Source organism: Ambystoma mexicanum, chromosome 12 (assembly GCF_040938575.1).
Source record: "Ambystoma mexicanum isolate Mex_15411 chromosome 12, UKY_AmexF1_1, whole genome shotgun sequence".
Classification (NCBI taxonomy): domain Eukaryota; kingdom Metazoa; phylum Chordata; class Amphibia; order Caudata; family Ambystomatidae; genus Ambystoma; species Ambystoma mexicanum.
This window is the reverse complement of record NC_090936.1, coordinates 13,928,634-13,953,504: the sequence shown is the minus strand read 5'-3', so window position 1 is coordinate 13,953,504 and position 24,871 is coordinate 13,928,634. Positions and strand designations below refer to the sequence as shown.

Here is a 24,871-nt window from a genome sequence, read left to right as displayed (position 1 = left end):
AGTCGAGAAACACACAGACAATCAAGAATTAATAGCAGATGGTATGCCTAACATTGTATGTCCCGAGGGGCCAAATACATGTATTTCAGAACATTGGAGCATACATCCGCAAAGCAGTCCCTACCTAAACAGGAAGGAACAAAATCAGAAAATGTAATGAAACTAGGAAAGCATAATCATACTATGCAGAAAAACCTAAATATGAATACCTCACAGGAGGAGGGTGTCTTAGCGCTAAGCCAACTAAATGATGCCAGTAAAACTCTACTATCTTCCGTCCATGTATGTGAGCAAAATGACTGTTATGGGACATACTGACATTATATGTAAAAAGGATGGGGGGGGAGTCCCGGTTAGTAACACTATTTCTTCAACACTAATGTCGAAGTCCTATGCCAAAGATTATAAGGGCAAACAAAAAACATTAACCCCTAATGAGATTACTGCCCGTTCTCAAAATAACCTCCTTAATTTGTTTATAAAAAAAAAGAATGGCGCCCCGATTCTGAACGAACAATCTAAGGACGACAACATGCCTGCAAAGGACAACTCTATAGAAAGACTGGCGACAGTATTGGCTGACATATCTCCCTTAGTTCTGCAGACACTAGAACATATAACTGGGAACACTAAAAGCCCTTGTACGGGTAATGCTGAGTGTAAGACTCTAGGACAATCTCTACGCTATGAAAAGCTATGAGTAGCTCTCTACATATATCTAGAGAGGGTGTTGGCACTATTCGAAAGCAGCGTGGTGAGACCAGTGCTGCTATAGCAGTACCACACCTAATTGGTTTGGGGTGGTAAGAATACCGTACAATTGCCCCCCTCCCCCCTTATGTCTGACAGGAATGACTCGGTGAGGAATGGAATGGGAGTCTCGAGGGAGATAAGAGTCTAAAGAAACAGACACTGAATCTGTTGATAGAATGGTGCAGACATCGATGTTGGCAGAACATGCTACTGCTCCAAATGCTCCTGAAACGGGGAATCAAAGATCAAAATCTAATATACAAGGGGTGACACTAGAAACGGGACGGATTTAGCACCTGCAGTAACACAAAACATATTAAACACAGTAGCACGAGGGTCAGTTTCCCAGAATTCTAGGGTACCTGCTACCTCTTCCAACACAAATGTTCCCATGAATTCAGCTGCATGTGATCCCATCTATAGCCGAAATCCTCCGAAAATGTTACATAATTGCAATTTAGATGAGATTCAGTGGAGAAAACTTGGCCACCCAGATTTTCCGAGTATATTGCTTCATCACTTATTTGATTATGATGGACCGGAATCGTTAACAAGTGGCCGAGTGTTGGCTCTATGTAGCGAAATTCAGTCTTTGCGTGTTCTATCATCAGCTGATATTAAATTGGTGGATTTTATTCACCCTGAATATTTGGACTGTGTTTGCCTGGTGTTCCACTCGAGAGCAACATATGAGGCCTTTTTATCAGCAACAGAAGAATTTAATAGGCTGGGTTACGACATTCTGCCTTTCCCTGTAGGTACTATCCCCCTGGACAGGAGTTTACAGGAAAAAAAAAATAACTAAAAATACTAAAATGGGGGATGATAATCATGTGCAGGTCAAGATTGCAGACTCTGTAGATGATTAGACGAGCTGGAGATGGTTAGCTATGATTCTAAGAGACTCCATAATTCAGCTAAAGGATTTGAAGGACTCTCTTTAAAACAACAGGCTTTTTCGATACTCCCCTGGAATTCCAGGGGACATTCGCAACTAATGAATTCATCAGTAATATGTGCAGAGCTAATGCAACATTCTTTGATATGTTTGCAAGAAACCTGGATGATTGGTCATGTGTATTAGATGGTTACTAATGTTTTCAGGAATATGCTACTCGGGGTGACTCGGGACGTCCTTCTGGAGGACTACTTTTAGCTGTTCAGACAAATGGGTCATATAAGGTTCTTAATTCAAATCTGATGGCTCCAAGTTTTCTCTCAGTACATCTAGAACTTATTACAGAAACAGGAAAAGTCTCTATGTTGCTAATTAATATATATTGGTCCCCAAAATGTAACCTTGAAAAAGCTCTAAAAATAATGAATGATGTTGTCTTTAATGAAATGTCTAACCACTCTGGATTACAATTTATTGTAGTGGGGGACCTAAATGATGATGGTATGCATGATGCGGACTCGCTCCGCTCCTTACTATGCAATGGTTTATTCTTTTTTCTAACTGGGGACTAACCGCTGCTAGGGTAATTGAGGGAGGACCAAGAATGCCCCACTCCTCCTTCTGGAACAACCCCCTTGCCCGCTCTCAAACTTGAGCAGGACCATCTCTAGTTCCGGAGGCAACTCAAGACCTTCCTTTTCGCTTCTGTTTTCTCTCTTCCTCTTCCTGGCTAATGTCCCTGACTGCTCTGCACACTGGTCCCCTGGCCACCCACTGAGCTTCGGGTCCATGTGTGTGCATGTCGCATTCCCCATGCACTGCCTCCCGGCCTCCCTAGCACTTAAGGGTCTGTATCTACAACCCTACAGTCCCCTGACCCCTGCACTTAGGAGTCACCTACTTGCAGAACTTGAGTTACCTGCACCCCCCCACCCCCCTTCTCAGGGCACATCTCCCCTTCCTCACACCCACACTTGCACAATCTGAATGACACAAGGCCTAGTAAGATTGTTGCTTTGTCCTCCCTCCGTCTACCCTTACTTGTCTTGTTGCACCTAGAAACACTTGTGTACAGGCATGTTATAAATGACTTATATGATATCTTCATTGTACCAGAGGAGCTGCCTCCTTTTTCACTTTTGTGAAAAATCACCCAGATGCAATTTTTCCTCTTTCCACTGTGCAGTGGAAAATTGAGTAGTAAAGTAATCTGAAACAGTGTAAACACCACCTGCAAAGTACACTACAATGGATTCCAATTGAATTCAGCCACTTTTGATGGGTGGTGATTTCAGTCATATTTCATAAAAATCAATCGCATTGACGCCACCATAAAAATCCATGCCGGCGTTAATGCACCCACTTGTGTATGGCAGCCCAAGGCTGGTTCAATGCGTGCAGAACCTATGTAGCGCCTGGTGCATCTAGCATCTGACAGAGTGCTTGAAATTGGACACATTTGCCAGAGTAATGTATTTTTAGTGAATGATTGTGAGTCCTTAAACTATAAATGAGCTCATGTTTCCAACAGCTGAAAGTTAACAGCTTGCATCTTTTGTTTGTAGATTGTATGGCCCGTGTCGCACACCCGAAGAGACGAGTGCAAGTGGGCTGGAAAGGACATTATTGTAAGTACACAACTCATGGTCTGCACAGGAAAATCCTTCATATTTCATTTGCTTTCATCATATTCATTTTTAAATGTTTTTTTTCTCAACATCTGTACTCTCAACAGTGCCTGCGGTGTGATATTGCTCTAAAAAGAAATACGCCAGTTTGAATGTGTCAGTAACCCAACCAGATGCGCTGGATTTCAGAATATGAACCCCTTAAATGCCAAGGACGAGTATGCTCGCCCATTTTGCATAGACTTGTATAATAGCCTGGCAGGTAACTAAAGGGGCGCGTTGGAACCTGAGTTATTGTGGCATAGTGGCCCCCTGGAATTTTAGCGTCATCGGGACTGCATTGTCATGTTGCGGGTCCATTCTTCAAAACTGCCTGAGGCACCCACTGCTCTAGAACTGAATTGTGTGATATCATTCAGTAATTACAAGAGTGCAACACAACAACACAATGAAAGTGTTAGTGGAAAATGTGTTGAAAGTGATGTTTTCATGATGAATGAGTAGCCATTGAGGAAGGATGTGTCTTGAGCGACCTTAGCTGATGACTCAAAGAATTGTCTTCATATTATTGTGTGGGTGTGTAATGTGTAAATACATTTTTTGACTAGAGAAAACACATTTTTTTTTTACACCAATGCAAAACAGTACTAAGTTTTCAGAGTTCTTTACCACGGCACACAAGCTTGTGTGAGTCTTTCCGGTGTTGTTTATATTGTTGTATTCTGTTGCGCCATTCAAGATTTCACATGTGACAAACTCTGCAAAGAGGAAGAAGTACTATGCCACTAAACCACCTGCTATAGACCACACCAAAAAAGACTGTTTTTTATTTACTGTTTCGGCGTGGCTGCCAACGTACGGATTTGTGGCTGAATCAGGGATTTCACCCCCTGAACTGCTTTCCTCCCCACACCGACTTTGTCCATCTGGGGTCCAACCCCCGTGCCTCCATAATTTCACTCCCCGATCAGCTCTCTCCCTCACGCATCAGAGAAAATAATCGAATGTTACAGGTTGTAATTAGAAATAATGCAGTGTTACTTTTGGAATAATAGCATTTCATGGCACAATGCTACTATTAGAAGTGTCACAATATTAAGTCAGTTCCATAAAATGTACAGACTATGTACAATCCGTTAGTTTGATAGTATTTCTATAGAGTGCAAAAACGCACACTGAGTTTCAAATTGTGCCTCTCACCCAAAAAATAAATAATATATGCTCATTTACTCGTTCAGGAAAGCACTCCAAGATGAATTAGCAATGATAAACTAAAAACAAAAAAAAAAGAAAGAAAACATGTAACATTTACAAGGTTTGCAAGATTGCACGTTTTGTATACTCAAATATGCATTTACAGTTTTGGGAGCAACAAGACAACACGTGTTTCGAGCTAAGCTCTTCTTCAGGACTGTGCTTGAGTGCTTCAATGAAATATAACATGAATTATGTCATTGCCTCGATCTTTTTCCATACCTTAACTGGCGTTAACAGTACATGTTAAGAGGTAACCGTTGTCATTAGCATGTTGTTTACATGGTAGTTAATAGCATCATTCAACCTCATATGGCATGCCATTAAACTATTAAAATAGCGTTATTAAGTGTTTCAACCTAGTTTACTAAGATTCTGTTCATGTTTGTTCCTCTTAATCCAGTGCCACATTAGCATCTTTGTATCATTAATAACTGTCAGCGCAGAACACTGGAGTCCTCATGTCGCATACCAGGTGCAGTGCAACAGCTGTTAAAGGGGTCTGACAGCAGCAGTAATGCCCCAACACGAGCCCCACCAATGACCTGAGGGACCACCTCTCTCAGGGTGGGGGAGGGAATGCACTTTCCACCCTGCATGAGAGTTCTGGATTCCTTCACCAAGAGCAGCGCTTATGAGAGACCTTGTCAAATTAGGCAGAGGGCGGCTATGCAGAGGATAACAGTATGCAAGAAAGTTGTGCAGGAAACCAAACACATTTAATTACACACAGCTTTGTTGAATGTGAAGGGACACCAGCGTTCACTGTAACTTAGAGCCATGTTGCAGAACAGTTGTGTGTGCCCACATGTATGTATGTATGTATTGCAAACGCTGTGTATTGTATTCGGTATCTTGTGTTTTTCGTCTCTATTATTGTAGGTGGGAATATTTGTCTTAAGTGTTAATGTTAAAGGTCATTTGTAGCATGTACTATAACCACCAGAGTGGTCCCCTGGCAGGTATTGGGAACCATAAACCAGTAGCATTAGTTTGTATTTTTTACCTCAAATGATCTCTCTCTACTCGGGTATGTATTTGGCACTATCCTGCACACGACGTTAGACTATCTGCGGTGAGGTGTTATAACTATGGCCACAGTCTGCAGTGCCTGGCACGTGTGTGCCCACACAGCAAGGGAAGGCCTCAAGAACACTTCCATTCCATACCCACGCACTTGCCACTAAGCAAGATCCTAACATTTGCCCGGGGAACCAAAAGCAGACAGGCACTGATCGGCACTGCCTCTCCCTGCTTCACGGGACATTATGCTGGTTGCAATATGAACACGTCACTGGACAACGTATACGTTTCCAGAAGTATGTTTGGTATGTGATAGAGTTCAGGGGCAATGTGAACGTGGCTTGGCTGATTGTTTTGGAGGTGTTTGTACTTTAGCATGACAACGTGCTTTGCAGTGGCAACAATGGCTTGGCAATGTTGGTATTGGCATGACCATTGGGGGGGTCATTTTATCGAGGCAATGTTAAGAAGTTGTGGTCATTTTCTGTTGCAACGGGGAAATTAGCATAACAACTCAACTGCCATGAGTCTGATATGGCACTGTAGTTTCTCAAATGGTCATTCATGGGCACAGCGGGAAACTGGCATGGCTATTTTCTGGGGTGAATTTGAAAACTAGCATGTTAACATTCTTTAGTCAAATGTACTTGCCAAAATGTGGAGTCAGCAGCATTCACTCCATGGCCATGATCACATGATGCAGCCTACAGTAAAAGTAGAATTCAACACAAGCATGGTTTGAGCAAAGAGAAGGATGTCGTGTATATGTGTGGTTCAGCATGTAAATAGGCAGACACGTGATGGCAGCACACTCAAGAAAGCACTTGCCGATGCATAATATTGTGTATACATTGTACAAATGCATTATGTACTTTTAAAGGAAAGGCAACTCTATAAATGCTGGGGTTTCCTTGGCTGCTACGAATGAATCTTTTATAACACGCTCAATACCGGAGAAAATGTGCAGGCCACCCCTTCCTTATTACCTGCCCCATCATGCTTCTGAGAAACAATGTCCATGTAGTCATGCAGGATTCAGGGAGCAAAGAAGGAGGGGTGCAAGGACTGGCCCTGAAGTTTTGTGAGCGTTGAGAGCAGTATTTCAGCTATGTTGGGTGTATAAAGGCGATGTTCTCACCTAGAATCTCCCACTAAGTATTTTAAATATGGCGAGAAGGATCCCCTGACCTGGGAGGCTGTTATTGAAGCAGTTTATCCTGCAATTGGTACAGGGACGTACTAAATGACTGATAATCAAGAGGTTATACGTTTCTAATCTTTGAGTGATTACTTTAAGGGAAAACTACCTTTTAACTGGGGGTTGGGTCCCGAGTTGATAAAACAAGGACACAGAACCACAACTAAACCAAGCAATACTGAGGTTTATGGAAATACTCACCTGTTCCTTGATGAACAAAACACTTACCACTAGGATTTTAAATCACTTGATGATAACCTGAGCTTTTGTACTTTACCATGACCTTTTTTTATTAGTATCTTTAAAAATAATGCTCGTGGAAATAAATGTGATTGCAATTTACATTCTGTGATAGAAGCTGGCACTGTGCTGAGGTACACCAAGAAATGGAGGCTGAGACCTTTCAGTTTTTGGACAATTAAAGTTGCACAATGCCACCTTTAATACAACCGGTATGTTAACAGGTGGTCAAAAAAATGCCTGTCCTTGAAGGGACGCCTTTAATCTGGGTTGAACACATCTTGTCCTGGCTTCGTCGAAAAAAAAAAAAAAAACACATCTTGTCCTGTTAGCTCGTATATGCATGTGTATAATATGGTAAGTATATGCATTATTTGTGAGGCTGCTGAGGTGGGCCAGGAGAAGGACAGAGTTGAGTTTCTTACATTTAAAAAAAAAAAAAAAAAACTTTTATTTTCCATAAAAGTAAATGAACTCCTGCCTGTCCCTGAGCTTTGGGTTTTCCCTGCCTAACCAAAAACTAACTGGGGAGCTTGTCAGTCCAAAATAGAAGAACTGTCCTCTGTCCAAAATCTAGTCTACTCTGCACGTACCACTTCTCAGCTCGTTTGCTTCAATATTTTAACCTTTCGGTAGTTCTTGGCAATACCCCTGAATAGTTAATAGAGTACAAAAATGGGTTTCCTCCGCTTTCTTGATGTGCGTCTGACACAGTGTTTTTCCTTTCTAATGCTCCTTCTCTCTATGTTTTTAGTCTTTACATGTACTATTCTTTCCACTCTTAATGTCCACTCTCTTTCCTGGCAAGGGCAGTTAGTTTATCACTCTACTATACTACTGGAATGAGCTTGGCAGTTCCAAAAATGATTCTCATTTATATTGTTACTGTGATGAGTATGATTGTGCCAGTAACGATCCACACTTATATTTCACTCTTCGGTGTTACTGGGATGAGTGATTGTTTCAGTAACGATCCACACTTAAATTTCACTCTTCAGTGTTACTGAGATGAGTGTGATCGTTCCAGTAACGATCCACACTTATACTTCACTCTTCAGTGTTACTGGGACGGGTATGATTGTGCCAGTAATGATTCACACTTGTATTCCACTCTTTAGGGTTACTGGGACGAGTATTATTGTGCCAGTAATGATTTACACTTATATTTCACTCTTCGGTGTTACTGGGACGAGTGATTGTTCCAGTAACGATCCTCACTTATACTTCACTCTTCGGTGTTACTGGGACGAGTATGATTGTGCCAGTAATGATACACACTTATATTTCACTCTTCGGTGTTACTGAGACGAGTGTGATTGTTCCAGTAACAATCCACACTTATACTTCACTCTTCAGTGTTACTGGGACGAGTATGATTGTGCCAGTAATGATCCACACTTGTATTACACTCTTTAGTGTTACTGGGACAAGTGTTGATATTGATATTTTATTTCTAGTGTGTCGTACACAAGTGTTTCAGAACAAGGCAAGGGAGGGGGACAGGGGAGAACAAAACAGCAATCTTACTATGCCCAGTGACATTGAGAACGCGCAAGTGCATGGGAGAGGGGAAAAGTGCATGGAAGGGGGAGAAGTGGAAAGTGTGGTGCAAAGGAGAAACAGATAAATAACAATAAAAAATAATAAAGGCAACAAACAGTGGTAGTGCAGCCAGCAATTTGCGAGTGCTAGGTTTAAGGCAGCAGACTGGGTATTTTGGATAAGTGCAGGAAGAAAAAGGGGGTGCTGTATTGGTATAGATACAGACCACGATGCAAGGGGTGGCCCGGAGGCAGTGCGGGAGGGTGGCAGGGTGAGCAGGTACCTTGGTCCGGAGGACAGAGGGTGGCCAGGCGCACGGTGCCAAGAGAGAACAGATCAGCAGGGGAGAGGGTGAGCGAAGGCAGAAGAAAAGAGGAAGGTCTTGAGCTGCTTCCAGAACCGGAGATGGTTCTCCTCAAGTTAACATATGAGAGTATGATTGTGCCAGTAACGATCCACACCTATATTTCACTCTTCAGTGTTACTGGGACAATAATGGTTTTGCCAGTAACGATCCACACTTGAATTCATATCTTCAGTTTCACTGGGAGGAGTATCGTACATATACTTTATCTCTGTTATATCTCCCGGCTCTCCTGCTGTCCCCGTTACCTGCTTTCCTCTCAGTTTGCACAACCGGGCCAGTTTGCAGGATGGGAAATGCTTATTGCTCGGTCAGGTTGGCTTCACTTTCTCCCTCAGCACCTACTCTCCGAGGCAGGAGAGTCCGTGGTCTCATTGCCGTTGCTGGAGTGGTGCAACTGTGAAAGGATGACTTCTTCTTTCTGAAAGTAACAAGTGTCCTTTGTCTATTCAACTGACAGAAATGCCCCAGTTTCTCTGGTAATAAAAAGTGATGCAAAATAACGTTCGAAAATACAAGGTCCAAAGGTGGTGTTCCTTTCCCCTAGACTTCTCGCTATCATATGCTGATTCTTTGAGGGCTCCTGAGCGCTGTTTATCCTTCTTTGGTAATGTGTCTCTAGGCAATTCAAAAGGCATTTCGTCTTGTCTTCACACTTCATTATCCTATTTACTTGGCACCTTTCGCTACCAAGCTTAGGATTCCATCTGTCCGTTCCTCGATTCTTTGCTTATTTTCTCAATCTCTAATGTAGGTGCGAGTCCCAGACTAGAAATATCTTACAGGACTTGGTTCACTCTCCTGCCAGGGCAGTATTCCTTCACAGGCTGTCTCTCCCTCTCCCTCTCTCTCTCTCGCTCTCTCTCTCTCTCTCTCTCTCTCTCTCTTTCTCTCTCTCTCTCTCTCTCTCTCTCTCTCTCTCTCTCACACATGGTTCCAGACCCTCTTAATCTTCATCACTTCAAAATGTGGTTTATCATATGAGTGCGGGTCGCAGACTCAAAGTGTAGTGTTGTATCCACTCAGTTCATTCTCTTGGCAAGTGGACAACTCCTCCTTATTGGCCTTACGTTCAATCAGGGTCCTAGAACCTCTCATTCTCAGTATCTTATTTGGGTGCAGGTCCCAGACTCGCACAGTTGTATGGTATCCACCTGGTTCACTCTCTTGCCAAGCATACCACTCGTTCTGCTTTACATCACTTTCCTTCAGCATCCAGACCATCTTAATCTCGATCTCTCATGTGGATCCCAGCACTACTGTGTTGGATCCACTAGGTTCACTCTCCTGCCAAGCATACAACTCTTCCTGAATGATCTCAGGGTCCAGGCCCTCTCTTTCCAGCTTCTGTGGGCACCCAGTTGCTTCCCCCGACCTCCAGCGTCTCCTGGACAACCTGTGTACCTGTTCCTTTCCTTCTCACAAGTATCAGTGGTTACAAGCAGCTGCGTCCCTTTGGAAGGCTCTGGTAGTGTGTGAGTGTTCAGTGTGGTCTCCAGCTGATCTACAGTCTTCCAACGCTTCCCAGCTGTGCACTCTTCCTTGTGCTTCTCCGGGGCCTGGGGAGCTCAGTGGATTCACTCAGCAGAAACCTGGTTAGTCCTCTCCTGCAGGACCACCTTCCGGTTTGCTCTTTCCTCTGGTTCCTGCTAATCCTGTGTCTCGTATCAGCTTCTCTAATGCAAGGTTTCTGCTGTTCCTCCTCAGTGGACCTCCCACTCTCTTCCGCATCCCAGATTTTCAAACTCCTGCATGGGATTGTTGTACTGCTTTGGGCCAATCACTTGAGTTAGAAGCTAGACCACTCACTCTGCCTCTCCAGAGTGATCCTCGGACTCCTGGCCATCATCATCATCTTCACAGTATCTGTTTGAAGAGTAAATGCATGACACTTTGTAGTTTCTGTTCTTTTAGTCTTGTTATCCATATTAAGTTGGCTGACTTGGCAACAGAACACATTGGCTTTATCTAGAGAGGGGTGAAGGAGGCGCGCGAGCCACACCTTCTGCACGGCAGGAGCTTGAAACCGTCGAGGTGCCGAAGAGGCACTGCAGTCTTTAACAGGAGCCGAAGGGAGCAGTAAACATGATTCCCATTGGAGACCTTAAACAGTTTAGTGAGCCGAATCCAGTGCTAAGGGTCCTAAACCTTGGTGGGATGTTCTGGCAGAGTACACCAACATCATAATGGCGATGTTGTCCTTGTTTACAGCGAGTTTACAGATCAAATATGAAAAGGTTGTTTGTTGTGCAGTACCTTCCGGTCTATCACTTCCTGACAATGTGTGGAACCTTACTGCGTTGGCTGCGATAAAAGTTAAAATATCACTTGCTGGGTTCAAAACTAATTTGGATTTACAATATTTTGCCCTGATCAACACGTGTTGCTATGACAATTATGTTACAGCATTTACAAAGTTTTTTCCCTATCCCAACCTCGTCACCATTGTTAAGTTGGGTTCATGGCCAAGAGTGACAATGATACCAGTGCAGGAACAGGAAGCATCTTTACTGAGTTCTAGCTCCGGGTGCAGGGTACAGAAATACATTTAGACCACATCAGGTAAGTTAAATGGACACACATCAACTGGCATCCTCTCTCAGTCATCCCATCTTCTCAACTGACCCTCACAGAACCATTCAGAACAAAACATTCTCATACACATCATTCCATGTCAGTCACTCGCAGCATTACATGCATACAGGGCAGGGCACAGGGAAAGACAAGACACAACATAGTGTTGGGTTTTACTTATCCTGGTCATCCCATGATAGTGTGTGTGGGCTTGGATTGTGGAATGTAGAGTGTTGGCTGTAGAATGTTTTGGTGTGAAGCTGCTCTAATTCCACAGAGAGTCAGTTGAGATCTGAAGCCTAAGAGTAGGGGGACCGGTGGATGCTTCTATCCTATGAACTTGTCCTGTGTTATAAGTAATGTACTCACCTGTGTTCCTGTGGACTTACTAAAGATACCTAAACCTAACAAGGCTCCCGAGTGGTTATTTATAACCCCAAACCCACAACTTAACACTCCTGGCCATCATCATCATCTTCACAGTATCTGTTTGAAGAGTAAATGCATGACACTTTGTAGTTTCTGTTCTTTTAGTCTTGTTATCCATATTAAGTTGGCTGACTTGGCAACAGAACACATTGGCTTTATCTAGAGAGGGGTGAAGGAGATTTTAGGGTTGCAGAACGGGTTGAGTGTATTGAAGCAGGGTCATACCGCGTTCTCTGCTGATGGTTGTGCCCAATCCCATATAGAGATTCCTTCGCCATGTGATCCTTCCTCGGTGCACCTCCCACAGGAGGACTATTGGACGGTTGCTGCACCGCCCTGGCCCCATGAGAAAGCTCTCCCACTAAGGAAGAAGGGCCGACATCCATATATTTGTCACAAAGTGCATTTCTGAACAATTGTTCTTCCAGTGTTTGAATAAGTGTTTGTTGTTTGTTTCCAGTGTGTGGGCCTTTAGATAAAGGGGCCTTGCAAGACTGAATTCCTAGCATACTTGTTTTTCCTGCAGCCAATTGAATTTAAAGCGGGAGAATGCATTGCCTTTTCTCCCCATGTAAAGATCGTGTCCAGCTTTGTGTGTGTTCTTTTGTTTCCCATTTGTCTTGTGACCACCATATGATTGAGAGACATCTGCGACTTTGAATGTTTATGGGACTGTCATCTTAGCACAATGTTTTGTTAGTCCAATAAAGAAACCCAAACATGGATTTTGCAAACTAATATGAAACTTTCTCCCATGAAAATATAATGTACCTATTTCAAAACATAACGAAGACCCCTGGCACCTCGGCGCTTTCATCATTAAAAGCATTTCAATTGAAGCCCACCCCCTTGACTTGTGGCATTCAAAGAATGCAGTAAAAGTCAGAAGATTGCTAAAAAGACTTGGATGCATCATTTAAAAATAAACTATCCAGGTATAATGAGTTATGATAGACAATGTGCATTCGGTTTCATGTTTGCTATCCTGGAATGTGTCACTGCACTGACAGGGCTGGAATGAGTTTCATAACAAGACAGATATTGGTTATCTGGAATTTTAGATTAGAAAGTGCCAGCAGGATATCTCCCTGGAAATCCATGCCAGATGAGAGCAAAATGAATTTTCAAGCAGAAAAATGTGTCTGAAAAAGTGCATTATAGAAGCAAGGCGTTCTGCTTGAAGATTCCTAATCCTTTCCAGCACTTGTGTGGAAAGTTACTCCTCGGCTGCTTGCAGTACTGTCATGTACACACCTTTACAGGACAGCATTCTCTCTGGAGTTAAACATCACTTCGTGATGAGATGCTTTGCTAAGCACTCATTTCTCATAAGTGACACCATCTATAGGTGGGTCGGCCTCATCAAGGCCTACATTCTTAAGATTGAATTTGATTATGGGGCAAGTTTGTTACACTTCATAGAAGGAATATCCCTTCCTCTAACAGCAATCATCTCAACCTGCACGAGAGGATAGCTCAGGGGCAACGTGCTCGCCTTGGAAACAAGAAGACATGGAGCAACACAGGTTCGATCCCCGGGTCCACGCTTAGAAACCTCTGGGCTATTTAGCGCGTTATAAATAACCCATTACAATTACAATCCTCTTCACCCTACACTTGATCAAACTCCACGCCCCTCTTCTCTCGGTTCAAGGTGCAAAGGTCACTCGTTTTAGGTCGCTCCAAAAGAAAAAGCCACATCTTATTGGCTACATAGGAGCATCCTCAAATGTGTCATGAATGCATGTTTGCTCTTTACGTCACCCCCACAAACCTCTGCACCCTGCACTCCCTCTTTGACAGTCCATCTCCTCAGCCCTTTCCCATTCCCCCTTCCAATCCGGCAGGTCTTACCCGGCCGGAAAACACACACCTGCTCGCCTCTTCTGTGCATGTGTCCTCCTTTGCTTTCTTCAGGGCCTCTGCACTCCTCCAGCACCCTCATCACCGCTAGCCGGATTCTAGAGGTGATCTAATCCTAGGCGGCCTCTTCTATTCTGGATTCCTTAATATTCTTTTCAATTCCTGGTGGTCTTCTCACCCCACCTCCACATTTTAAAATTTTCTAGCACCAACCAACATTTAACTTATATATAAGCATTATGTGATGTTGTGTTGTGAAGCAGAATAAAGACAACAACGTCTAATACGTTGAATGTTGAATATTGCCCTACATTGGAGGACTGCAAAACCTCAACATAATTCTTAATTCTTGTATAAAGACAAGTGCCTACGCTTGATTAGACGTCACACAGAAACACACTCCACCAGGCCTATCATTCTTAACCGTAGCCATGTATTAAGAACTTCTTCCAGTTACAAATGTACTGTGTATTCCTTCTGTGGAGTCCAATGTGTGCAGGCCAGGTAGATGGCGGTAGTGGCAAGGTTTGGTAACATCAACCCACACAGGAACTTTAACTAGCAGCAGATGACCTGATTGAAAGGCCTACAGTGACTGTACTTCCGCCCCTCCTAATCAGTATCACTTCTTTCACTCCACATGCACTCCTTACCCTATATTGCCTAATAACACTTACCACACGAAAACACTCTTTGCTCTCAATCATCTGAATACTCTTGCATCACTATCACACACACTCACACCTCAGTACCACTTGCGCTCAGTAGCTGATACTCCACCGTCTCCAGAACTCGCCTCAACACTCCTCTCTTCATTCCATCATCCTGCTGCCCCTTAGGCCTCCACCTCCTTTGATTTCACCTGAACGAGCCACAACTTTGTGATTCAAGCACTTCTTCGTATGCCCCCTCCTTCTCCTGCTGCTGTTCTGTTTTGCTTGTGCAATTTTCCTGTGCTTTCCCCACCTAGGCGGTGATACAATAAGTGAAAATATTAAATAGGAGACTATGCCCCACCCAGTATCGTTAAGTGGGCTATCCGTGGCGTACGAATGGCAGCCCAGGAAGCAAAATGCCATATTTTATGTTAGAGAGCATTTGTACATGCTCCGTTCAGATAAGGATAGTTCATATTGTAGATTAGTACCCGGCAAGGGGGCTGTGGCAGCCTCCCAGCCAATCAGGAGGTTCAGAACTGGGGATTTACCACACAGTAAAACCACTGCTCCAAGCCTCCTCTGAGCTGGACGCCGCCATCTTCCCTCACCAGAAATCAGGTGAGTGTGCCCTGGGCCCACACCCCATCCTTCCCCCAACCCCAATTTCAACCCCCTCCATCTTCCCACTTATCTTCTGCTCCTCCCTCGCCGGTGCTGGGATCACTTGGGGTTCCCAACCCATCTCCTCCCAGAAAGGACCGCCATGGAAAGGGAGAAGGGACTACATGTAGTTCCTTTCTCCCCGATCCACGGTGGTCATCTTGTTTTGTAGTTTTTTCTAAAAATGTGTTTACAGTTTCTCAACTAGAGAAAAAAAAACACTATTGATATCCCAATACAACATACCCAGCTCTTGTGGCAAGCATTACCGGTCAGGGGCTAACACTTTTTAACCTATGCCCTGAGTCATTACCTGACCAGTAATGGCCCCTGCTTGGGTTATGTTGCTTAATTGTGTGTTACTGTTTACTCCCCTGTGGTCTAGGGAGCAAATCCCAATCGACAAATGCATGCCTTCACTGGCTGCCATAGGGCTCACTGCAACTGTGTCTTCCCCAGCACACATGCATGCCTTCACTGGCGGCCATAGGGCTCACTGCAAATGTGTCTTCCCCAGCACACATGCATGCCTTCACTGGCGGCCATAGGGCTCACTGCAAACGTGTCTTCCCCAGCACACATGCATGCCTTCACTGGCGGCCATAGGGCTCACTGCAAATGTGTCTTCCCCAGCACACATGCATGCCTTCACTGGCGGCCATAGGGCTCACTGCAAACGTGTCTTCCCCAGCACACATGCATGCCTTCACTGGCGGCCATAGGGCTCACTGCAAACGTGTCTTCCCCAGCACACATGCATGCCTTCACTGGCGGCCATAGGGCTCACTGCAAACGTGTCTTCCCCAGCACACATGCATGCCTTCACTGGCGGCCATAGGGCTCACTGCAAACGTGTCTTCCCCAGCACACATGCATGCCTTCACTGGCGGCCATAGGGCTCACTGCAAACGTGTCTTCCCCAGCACACATGCATGCCTTCACTGGCGGCCATAGGGCTCACTGCAAACGTGTCTTCCCCAGCACACATGCATGCCTTCACTGGCGGCCATAGGGCTCACTGCAAACGTGTCTTCCCCAGCACACATGCATGCCTTCACTGGCGGCCATAGGGCTCACTGCAAACGTGTCTTCCCCAGCACACATGCATGCCTTCACTGGCGGCCATAGGGCTCACTGCAAACGTGTCTTCCCCAGCACACATGCATGCCTTCACTGGCGGCCATAGGGCTCACTGCAAACGTGTCTTCCCCAGCACACATGCATGCCTTCACTGGCGGCCATAGGGCTCACTGCAAACGTGTCTTCCCCAGCACACATGCATGCCTTCACTGGCTGCCATAGGGCTCACTGCAACTGTGTCTTCCCCAGCACACATGCATGCCTTCACTGGCGGCCATAGGGCTCACTGCAAACGTGTCTTCCCCAGCACACATGCATGCCTTCACTGGCGGCCATAGGGCTCACTGCAAACGTGTCTTCCCCAGCACACATGCATGCCTTCACTGGCGGCCATAGGGCTCACTGCAAACGTGTCTTCCCCAGCACACATGCATGCCTTCACTGGCGGCCATAGGGCTCACTGCAACTGTGTCTTCCCCAGCACACATGCATGCCTTCGTTGGCTTGTACTTTCTCTCTCCGGGCTGTCCCTGGCTGTAGAATGCCTGGCTCGCGGGACACGGGAGGGCTGCACACACTGGGATGAGTCCAAATTCTTGCTGTCTTGCTGAAGGTGAAGTGGGGCGCTGGGCAACCTCTCTTTCTGTGTTGTTGTTTCTCTGGGTAGATCTCAAGTTCTGTGCCTTTAGAAGAAAGAGAACGAGACTGGCAAGCCTTTAGCTAATGAGTCATGGTGTGAGTACTGTAAATTGACATGCTGGCACAAAGAGGGTGGGGGGGTAGGAACTGGGACCCTCTTAAATGCCACCGTCCTCCTCAGGGAAGTACAGGCTATGGATTTCTGCCCCAGGCCTCCCATCTTCTCTTGACAAGGCTGGCCTTGTCACAATCCGTATTTGTAATGAGCACACCTGTGAAGTTTAGTGCATAAACTCAGATCAGTAACTCCTCTGCACGCTGAGTCTTTTTAAAGAGAATTGTATTAACCTATTTAAAATATCTTTTGTCGCCCTTTAGAAAATGAATGTTGGTGTGTTTATGTAAGAGTACAGATTCTACATTCATTTTACATATAAACAACAGACTGATCTGTTGTGTCAAGGCCAAAACTAAGGCAATGATCATTAATCATGACAGTATTGTTCAGAAAATGTATAAGATCACACATGTTATATGATCAGTTTCGAAAATGTGAAGCAATTTAACTTTTCAGTTCCTGAGTTCATCTGCAATTTCTAATAATGTATGACCTTAGTACCGAGATTTCGCCAATGTAACACAGCAAGTATGGGCCTGATTCATGGAATAATCTGTCCTGGAAATAGGGAACTTGCCCGCCAAACTGTGCACAACTCTGCATTCGTCGATTCATGGAATCGACTGCATGGGACTAGTGTGGAGTTTATGCAGGCCCGGATCGTCTGTGTGAGACGTCAATCGCCTTGCGTGAGACACCACACAATCGCCTTGCGTGAGACACCACACAGAGCGTGGGCATGGCTTGCGTAGAGGGCTTGGAAGGGGGCGGAACTGACAAAATGCAGAAGAGCATGCAAAAAGTGGCCGTTATGAGGGACGGCCCGCAGGTAGTCCCTCGCACACCCATATTTGCGCCAAATGACACGTATTCATGGAAACACCCACACAGCCTCTTGGCATAGGAATGGACATGCAAATCCCTCGATCGCTATGCCACCCGAACGCAAGCGTAAGTACACTTAAACATATAATTTGCAGTGCGGGTGTGTGCTTGCATTTTGGATTTAGTGGTGCACGTACGCAACTGGGGTTTCTGATCTAACTTAGTAGTGCACCTAAGCAGTGTAGTGGGCTGCAAGAACGGTTTACAAGGTTTTGTATGCTGATTCTCCGAGTTTAGGCCGAGTTACGATTGTTCATACGCATGTTGTCGTGGTGCCAGCAACCACTACGGGGGACCCTGTGCAAGGTCTTCAAGATGCAGGCCTGCTTGGGTGGGGCCCATGCACTGTTTGAAGGGTGTGTGTATTTGCGCTTGGGGTAGCGCGCAAAGGTAGCTGTTCTGGCTGTGTCTGCTTTGCGCCTCGGTGTGTTGGGGCTTTCTGGGCGCGTCTTGTGTATATGGTTACTTTGCGCACTGAATTCCATGAATATGCGGGGCACACATTTTTCATTCTGCACGGTGCCTCATGCAGTATTCTCCCCGGCATGCGACTCTTGCAGGATTTCTGCGCACGTTTCCATGAATCGAGCCTTATTTGTATATTGTTTTTTGTGACAATTTATTTTTCTTTAAAACCAGTTTCTGTTGAACATATGGAATAAATGTGCTTGCTGAAGCGGTTGGCAAATTAAACCCATGGCTATCTGGATATTTTGTAAGAAGTATCTCATGTCATAATCAAAGTAGTATTGGCACAGGTGTATGTGAAGGAATTATATCAATACTTGAGCAGGACTCCTTTAATAGGATCTATGATTTCACTGCTTTAAATGCCTGTTGGGTGCACCTCCAGTATTGTGCAATGGATGTTACGAATGCAAAATCTCCATTGTGCTATACCAGAAAGCAAAAGTAATCGGGTAGTAGGGAGCGACGAGGGTTGAGGCAAAAAAGGGGGAAAACAGGTTGGGGGGTGGAGGGGAGTGGGGTAGGGTGTGGATGTAGTTCCAGGGCACCTCCCACAGACCCTCAGGCAGGGAGAGGAGTAGTTTTTGGGGTGAATATAGGTTGGTGTTCGGGGGTGTCATTCAGGGAGTTAGCGGAGCACGTTTGGGGGGACGAGGAGTACAAAGAAGGTCCGTTTCACAACACTCATTGCAAATGCTGGAAAACACAATGGGAGTTCTGAAAAGGATCCCTACACACAGCCCCCTCTTTATGTGGACATTGCATTAAGTGCTGTAACATCTGTAGTGAGTAGATATATTGCTTCATTTCCTTCTAAGTGGACATCTGGAATTATGCACAAAAAGTCACTGTTATTGTTTAGGTTTAAAACTCAATATTGACCGCCATGCTCTTAACCCCTTAAGTGCTAAGGCCGAGAATGCTCGTCCGATTTGCATAGACGTGCATAAAGCTCTCATTTAAAGAAACCTTCACCCACAGGTTGGACTCGGAATCTGTTTCTCCTCCCATTGCTTTCTGCTTATGCAGCCGCCAGCCTGAGGAAGTGCCAATAAGCTGTAAGCATATATCTGTAACATAGCAGAACCACTGGTTAAAGGTCTCGGGTCAGTAGCACAACAAGAAAGGACGTGACACTGGCACAGGAGGTCTCATAGTGTCACATGTATGTGTTGCAGCCGCTAAGCATGTGCAAACTCCTTCAAATGTGTCTCATGGGCTTTCATGCCACACCAAGTCAAAGGCTCTACTGGCCTGACATGTTCCTGGGAAACTGTGGGGTTGCTGGCCATTAACCAAAGTCACACCTTTGACTGCCTAGTGCTGCCCCTCACTGCGCTCAGGAATAATTGAACGTTTCTAAGTTCTGCACAGGAGCACTGGAAATACCCCAATAAAGAGGATTATTCCAATGGTATTTTGGGCCTTCCAGGCCGTCGTAGCGTAGAGGGCATATACTGGATTCGGTGAGAGATTGCGGCATCCTCCTCCACCCTCAAAGGGCCCTAGTTTATTTATTTTTTACCTCTGACCGTGAACCTTCCCAAACAAAAAGGTTCTGGGACTTTAAATGCTCAAAAAATACAAGTGTTCCGAGTTTTGCCAGAACTAGTTCTCCCCGACCTCTTGCATTGGCACATATGTGAGCCGAGCAGGTGGAGCATACCATACCGTGTGAACGGAACATGAATAGCGCTAACTCTATACAAGCAATGCAGATCTGGTCGCTTCTTTCATTTGACTTTCCTCTGACATTAATAATGTCATTATTAGCACATGTATGCCGAAGGCAACATCTTCTCTGAAAATTACCCTTATACCGTCATGATTGCTGTCCCCGCTTAAGACCCAGTCGATTGCCGGATTATCATTAGTAAACCAAAAATACTTCCCAAAAAATAGCCAGAGGCTTGACTATTGCTTTGATTTCAGACCTTATAATCACAAAACCCAGAAGGCGTGTGCACTTTGACATGCTCTGCACCGCCACAGACATGTATCCGTGCCGCTGTAGACACACGACTGAATGCATGCTGTCTCCAGGAACTTTGCAACGACTCGAACGGCAAATCAAAACCACATCTAATAATATGCAGAGATGATGTCAGCGAATGCATTTTATGCTCATGAAGTAATGACATTTCACAGCTACACACTAGAAAACTCCCATCTGCTGCTTCCCATTTAGCTCAAGGGCCCGGGAGAGCACGAGGTTGCCTGGAATAATCCAGAGGACCCGTGTTTATTCTGATTCAATGCATTCGTTACTGGTTATGTGTATTTAATAACCTGAGAGTGTGTAGGAATGATCACGCTGACACGTGTGCTAACGCATAAGCACTCCCTACATGGCTCGTTATATGCAGTAAGGATGAGTGCGCCCCAAAGTGCTACTCCGCTCTGCTCGGGCTCCCCATTTCGGATCTGAGCTCAGTATGCAGAAGGAACAAAGGTCCTCCCAAATTGGAATTCAGGACGGTCATGCTTGCCCTTGGCACTTAAGGGGTTAATTGAGAAACCCCAGACCCCTGTTGTTTTCAAAGCTACAGTCCTCTAAATAAAATGGCCACCGGTGTTTTGCAAAATATATAAATAAACGTGATACACATTAGTATCATTTTACTACTTTAAACATGTGATTTTGCAATGATAGGATTAGTGTTATGAGCGTTTTGTTGACGGGACGTTCTGGGCAAGTAACGTTTTTTTCTTGCAAAGGTTTCCTTAGCACGCAGGCACGTACACACGCGTAACCATGACATCCTCGGAGCGTTATTACCGCATAATGCTGTCCGCTTCAGTTGTGCACACGCATGTTCACTGCCCATGCACACGCATCTCTGCATGTTCTTTGTGTTAGAATAGTGTACGGTGCATTTTGTTTGCACATCTGTGCACCAGGAAAACATGTATAGCTCACGCCACATGGAAACATGCCTGTTCTTTGCACTGCACCAGCCAGAAAAGCGATCATAAGACCTGCCTGAGTGTGATTAGCAAAGACACTGTTGCACAGCGCTTTGCATCAGTTGCAATCGGCCATATATTTGCAAAACGTTTGGCCAGTACCATGAAAACACGAGCCAGTGCAGATATTCCTCGTCCGAACACAAGGCTCCAAATATCACAACCTGACAATAGGGGCCCGCTGCCCTACACACAGGCCGCCTCCTACATGTCGCCCAGCGCTGGGCCTTTAAGCGGGGCTCAGATCTTCCAACGTGTGATATGGGATGACAGGGGCCGGGTCTGGAACATGCAAGTCAACCAAATGAAGTGCTCAGCCCCTCCAGTCCATCGACACCTTCTCGGTGACAGTCCCCGGGACCCCTGACAGCCGTGTCAAGTGCAATTCCTTCTTTAGGGCGTCTGCCGCGCGACCCGGCCTGGTGCTTGCAAGTGCAACTCAATCCCCGGCCTGACCCGGGGCTTGGAAATAGTTTTAATGAGCTGGCTTTCTGAAAATGTTCCATCACGCACCCTCTCTGCTTTTATTATTCAATTCGTACCTCGACACACTAATGACTTCTTCCACAAGCACATGCCATCATTTAGCCACTTCACAGGGACAGGGGTTTGCAACACACAACACAACGGAAGTGAGAAAGAACACACGGACTCCTTCTAAGACAGCTGTACAAGAAGATTTTGGCTGAGATCGCTTTTAATTTTTGGTGCCTTTTTATTTTGTATTTTTCTGTCATCATTGGGAATGTTATTGAGTTTTGTCAGTGGCCCTTCCGTCACACCGTAGACTGCAATGATATTTCTCTTCTTGAATTAGTGCATTTTTTATTGGTAACCAATGTCTTTATATTTGTATAGTTCACTTTACTCAGCACGTCTTACTCATTGTCTTGACCTGAAATGGCGGTTTCATTGACACCCCCCCCACTATTTTGGCCCAGATGTTACTCGGATTAAGCTAATGGATCCGTGTGGTGACCTGTTCACCATTGTGTCACCAAATGTCTCCTCGTCCTTCACTAAGCGCTCCGACGTGCACATGCTCAGCCTGACATACGTGCCGATGCACGCCCGGACATGGGTGCATCATTCTCCGCCAGTTACGACTTAGGTGCACATCATAGCCTGGGCATTGGTGCACAACCAATTAGAACACTCGCCTGGGAAAGTGAGCGGCAGAGTGCTGGGTTGGAACCTCATCCATGATGCTCTCCTCTAATGTAGTGTTCATTTAGTTAACTTTCATTTGTAGTGCAGACATTTAGCAAGGAGTAAAATAATACTTGACCTTAACTGCAATTTATTTTGAGGTTAATAGGTAGATGTTTGAAACCTCTTATTCAGATTCAGTCAGGGCTTTGACAGTCAGGGTGAATGGGTGGGAGCAAACAAATGGTATCATCACACTCACTCTTATGTCATCATGCTTACTCTTAAGCATCACGCTTGCTCTTACGTCATCACGCTTGCTCTTACGTCATCACGCTTGCTCTTACTCTTACATCATCATGCTTGCTCTACTCTTACATCATCACGCTTACTCTTACATCATCACGCTTACTATAACATCATCATTCTTACTCTTACATCATCACGCTTGCTCTTACTCTTACATCATCACACTCTCTTATGTCATCATGCTTACTCTTACAACATCACACTTACTCTTACGTCATCATGCTTACTCTTACATCGTCATGCTTACTCTTATGTCATCGTGTATACTCTTACATCATCACACTTACTCTTACATCGTCATGCTTACTATTACATTGTCACGCTTAATCTTACATTGTCACGCTTAATCTTACAACATGAAACTTACTCTTACATCATCACGGTTGCTCTTACTCCATCACACTTACTCTTACATCATCACGCTTACTCTTACATCGTCACGCTCATTTTTACTCTTACATCATCATGCTTACTCTTACAATGTCATGCTTACTCTTACAATATCACACTTACTCTTACATCATCACACTTACTCTTACATCATAATGTGGAGGAGCAGTTACATGCCTCTACAGGAAGTCCCACCCTCCTACCTCCTGTATGTTGGGAGCCTGAGATTGTGCAATACTTAACACCAGCAGTTGTGACCATACCACAGTGAGTATTCAAAGGAAGGTACCCACCGACAAACCCTATCAAATGTATCCCCGGAGAGTTGATAATCTGAGGAGGAGCTCCCTGAAGGAATATGAATAAGAGCGAAAGGAGGAGCTCGTGACATCACAAGAGACGAGCGTGACGCCCTGAGGATACTGGCTGAAGAGAATGTATGGATTGTACAGAAACTGATGACGAAGTTAAGAATCGAGTAAACCTTCATATGGGAATAGAAGACCTCACGTGTGTGAAACGCTGCAGAAAATGCAAGTGGTTCAAAACTGTACAGATGCTGTAACACAAGTAGACTAAGTGCTCATGGAAACTGCCTATATGTAGTGAATAGACTACAGGCAAAGTCAGCATTGTACAGCAGCTGGACATCGGTGCTATGAGTTTTAGTAAAGCAGAACACATGGAAAGAAAAGGCAAGAGCTGTGTCCCATTAAGAATAATCAGAGATCGTGGACGCGCCTGGCGAGGCTGTCTGGCCTGGTATGAAAGCTGAAGCAACCAAGGTCGCTTATCTATTCTTGAGGGCAGTGAATGTGCAAAGTTGAATCATCCCATGTTAAGGCGCAAAGAAAGAACACCAAACGTGCCAATTATTTATTCATTTAAGCCATGTTGGGCCTGCTTCATAGAAGTGCTTACAATGGCATAATCCCATAGGAAAACGTTCTGTGAATCGGGCCATTTAATGCTGAAAAATGGACCAAATCGTGGTCACCTGTCAAGTGAGACAAGGATGGAAATGGAGTTGAGCATGGAGTCCTAGAACAACGATAGTGCATGCTCGCACTCCCATATATTCCCAGAGACAAGAAAACTTTGCAAGGCCAAGTTCAAAGACAATCTTCATAGCACAAGGCATGGGTGATGGGAGATGTTGGGCTAATTGGGTGGGGAGGTAAAGTCAAGTCCACCTCCTGGCACCTGGGTATGCTGCTAAATGGAACCGAATGTTCCAGACATGGCACAAGCGTGCCAATCAATGATAGAAGGCCGTATAACGAAGGGCCTTATAGTTTGCAGACCATTGATATACCACGTACTTAATAGTGTTGAAGATGACATGTTTTAGAGGTAGGCATAAGTTGTCCACCTGACAGTAAATAACCAATCACAATCCCAAACTGTATAGAAAATATACTTGGATGTCCTCCTTGAACGTACCACAATCCCTCGTAGCTTTTTCTTATTTGCCATGTAGTATGACATCACATCTGATGTATTTTCTGTGTATAAGGTTCTTTTTATGAGAAATGCATTGATAGCTTGAGCAAACGTCATTGATGTCTGTTGAAACTCCCTGTTTTAATTAATTGTTAATAAAACAGCACCATTGCCATCTTCATGCGTTGGTTCAATTATTTGGTGTCAGAGTTATTCTGCAACCCCATCCATTGCATGCACGATACCCAAAGGGTCATATGCTCAATCATGCTTACTATTACTTTATCATGCCTATTCTTACATCATCATGCTTACTCTTACGTCATCATGCTTACTCT

At 44.9% G+C, this 24,871-nt stretch overlaps 1 protein-coding gene across 2 annotated transcripts in view; it reads left to right on the top strand.

The window, feature by feature from the left end:
- The window catches only part of SEMA3A (semaphorin 3A), a 469,097-nt gene that overhangs the window by 151,323 nt on the left and 292,903 nt on the right, over nt 1–24,871 (top strand). For both annotated transcript variants that reach the window (XM_069627820.1, XM_069627819.1), the window contains exon 3: nt 3,217–3,279. In XM_069627820.1, coding sequence (XP_069483921.1) covers nt 3,217–3,279 — 63 coding nt within the window. The remainder of the gene's footprint in view (nt 1–3,216; nt 3,280–24,871) is intronic.